The sequence below is a fragment of the Triticum aestivum genome, chromosome 6B (genome assembly GCF_018294505.1).
Source record: "Triticum aestivum cultivar Chinese Spring chromosome 6B, IWGSC CS RefSeq v2.1, whole genome shotgun sequence".
NCBI classification, from domain to species: Eukaryota; Viridiplantae; Streptophyta; class Magnoliopsida; order Poales; family Poaceae; genus Triticum; species Triticum aestivum.
Genome location: NC_057810.1, coordinates 587,238,960 through 587,240,349, shown reverse-complemented (window position 1 = coordinate 587,240,349; position 1,390 = coordinate 587,238,960). Strand labels below are relative to the sequence as shown.

Below are 1,390 nucleotides of genomic sequence, written 5' to 3'. Positions count from 1 at the left end.
ACAAGTAATAGTTCCTAATTTTTTTCCTCCCCTAATCAAAAGAATTTAAGCCTAACTATAGCTAGCTAGTAGTAGTACTCCATTATTGATCCCAATCAAGAGAGACCGGAGATCGAGCAGCAGTAACTCACATGATCTCAAGAGTCAAAAGGAGAAATCAAAAGAAGGAGAAAATTAACTCCTGATCAAACGTATGCATCTTTGATTTTGCTCAGAGTCAGAGACTCAGACTAGTCACAGTGGGAGTAACTTCAGTAGTAACATCGAGTCCAACTCACAAATTTGCTTACGTGGCAGTGAGTTAATGAGGAGAGAGGTAGTTGTAGTAACTTAGCTAGTTACTGTAACATCACATGTCCCAATGCAATATGAGTCTATAACCTAATAAATGAAGCTTTGCATGTTACCACACTTATGTTACTACCCACTATGAAGGTAGTAACATAGTTTAGGAATATGTGTATGTTACTAGTGTATGTTACTCACTATTGTGGCTAGTCTCAGAGCCAGAGCGCGCCGGCGTCCTTGAGTATGGGGACCAGCTCGCTGGAGATGTGCACGGCCATGAGCCGGTCGAGCCCGCCGAGGAGCCGCCCACCCACGAACACGGCCGGCAGCGCGACGACGGCCTCGCCGCCGGCGTCCCCGGTCACCGCCATGGCGAGCTCGGCCTCGTCGGCGACCTCGTGCATGGCGGGGTTCACCCCGAGCCCCTGCAGCAGCCGCTTCACCACATGGCTGAGGCAGCACCCGCGCCTCCCCACCACTAGCACGGGGCTCTCCGCGACCGCCCGCCTCCCCGCTGTCGCCCCTCGCCGCCGCGTCCATCGCCTCGGCGGCAACGCCGGGGTCGATGATGACTACAACCTCGTGGTCGGCACCGGCGCCACCCAGCTCTTCTAGGCGGCCATGTAGTCCCTGCCTCCCGCCGGTGCCGAACAACCCGTCAGCGTCATCTCGTCGGCGCCCTACTACTCGGTAATTAAGATCAAACGACATAACAAATGCAACTAGAATTTTCAATCACATTCACGGTCGTGAGTGACCACCGCCGTAGATCAGCCCACCGCCGTAGACAGTGGCGTCTCGCCGGAGCCCTACTACTCAATCAGCTAATCTACGGCGGTGGCGTGCTAGTCGTATCCGCCGCAGACAAACCTGCTCCTCTCCGGGTTCTACTGGTGGTCCGGCGACACCAACGCCTTCGACGGTCGGAATGGACGGAGCGGTTCCCCGGCGGCAGGGGCGCCAATCGATGCCACCATGACGGGGCGGCTCGATCCCTTCTTCATTGCGCTCTTCCTCCCCGTGTATATGACGCTCGCCGGCTACCGCACATACTTCCTGGAGCTGGGCGTCCACGAGGAGAAATGGCGCGCGCTGGAGCTAT

General features: G+C 55.9%; 1 protein-coding gene across 1 annotated transcript; it reads right to left on the bottom strand.

The window, feature by feature from the left end:
* Positions 1–500: 500 nt before the first annotated feature.
* On the bottom strand, positions 501–956 carry LOC123139430 (monothiol glutaredoxin-S9-like). The gene is made up of 2 exons (XM_044559234.1): positions 936–956; positions 501–860 (listed from the first exon to the last, which is right to left on the bottom strand). Exons 1-2 carry the CDS (start codon positions 954–956, stop codon positions 501–503), a joined length of 381 nt encoding a protein of 126 aa, XP_044415169.1.
* Positions 957–1,390: the final 434 nt, after the last annotated feature.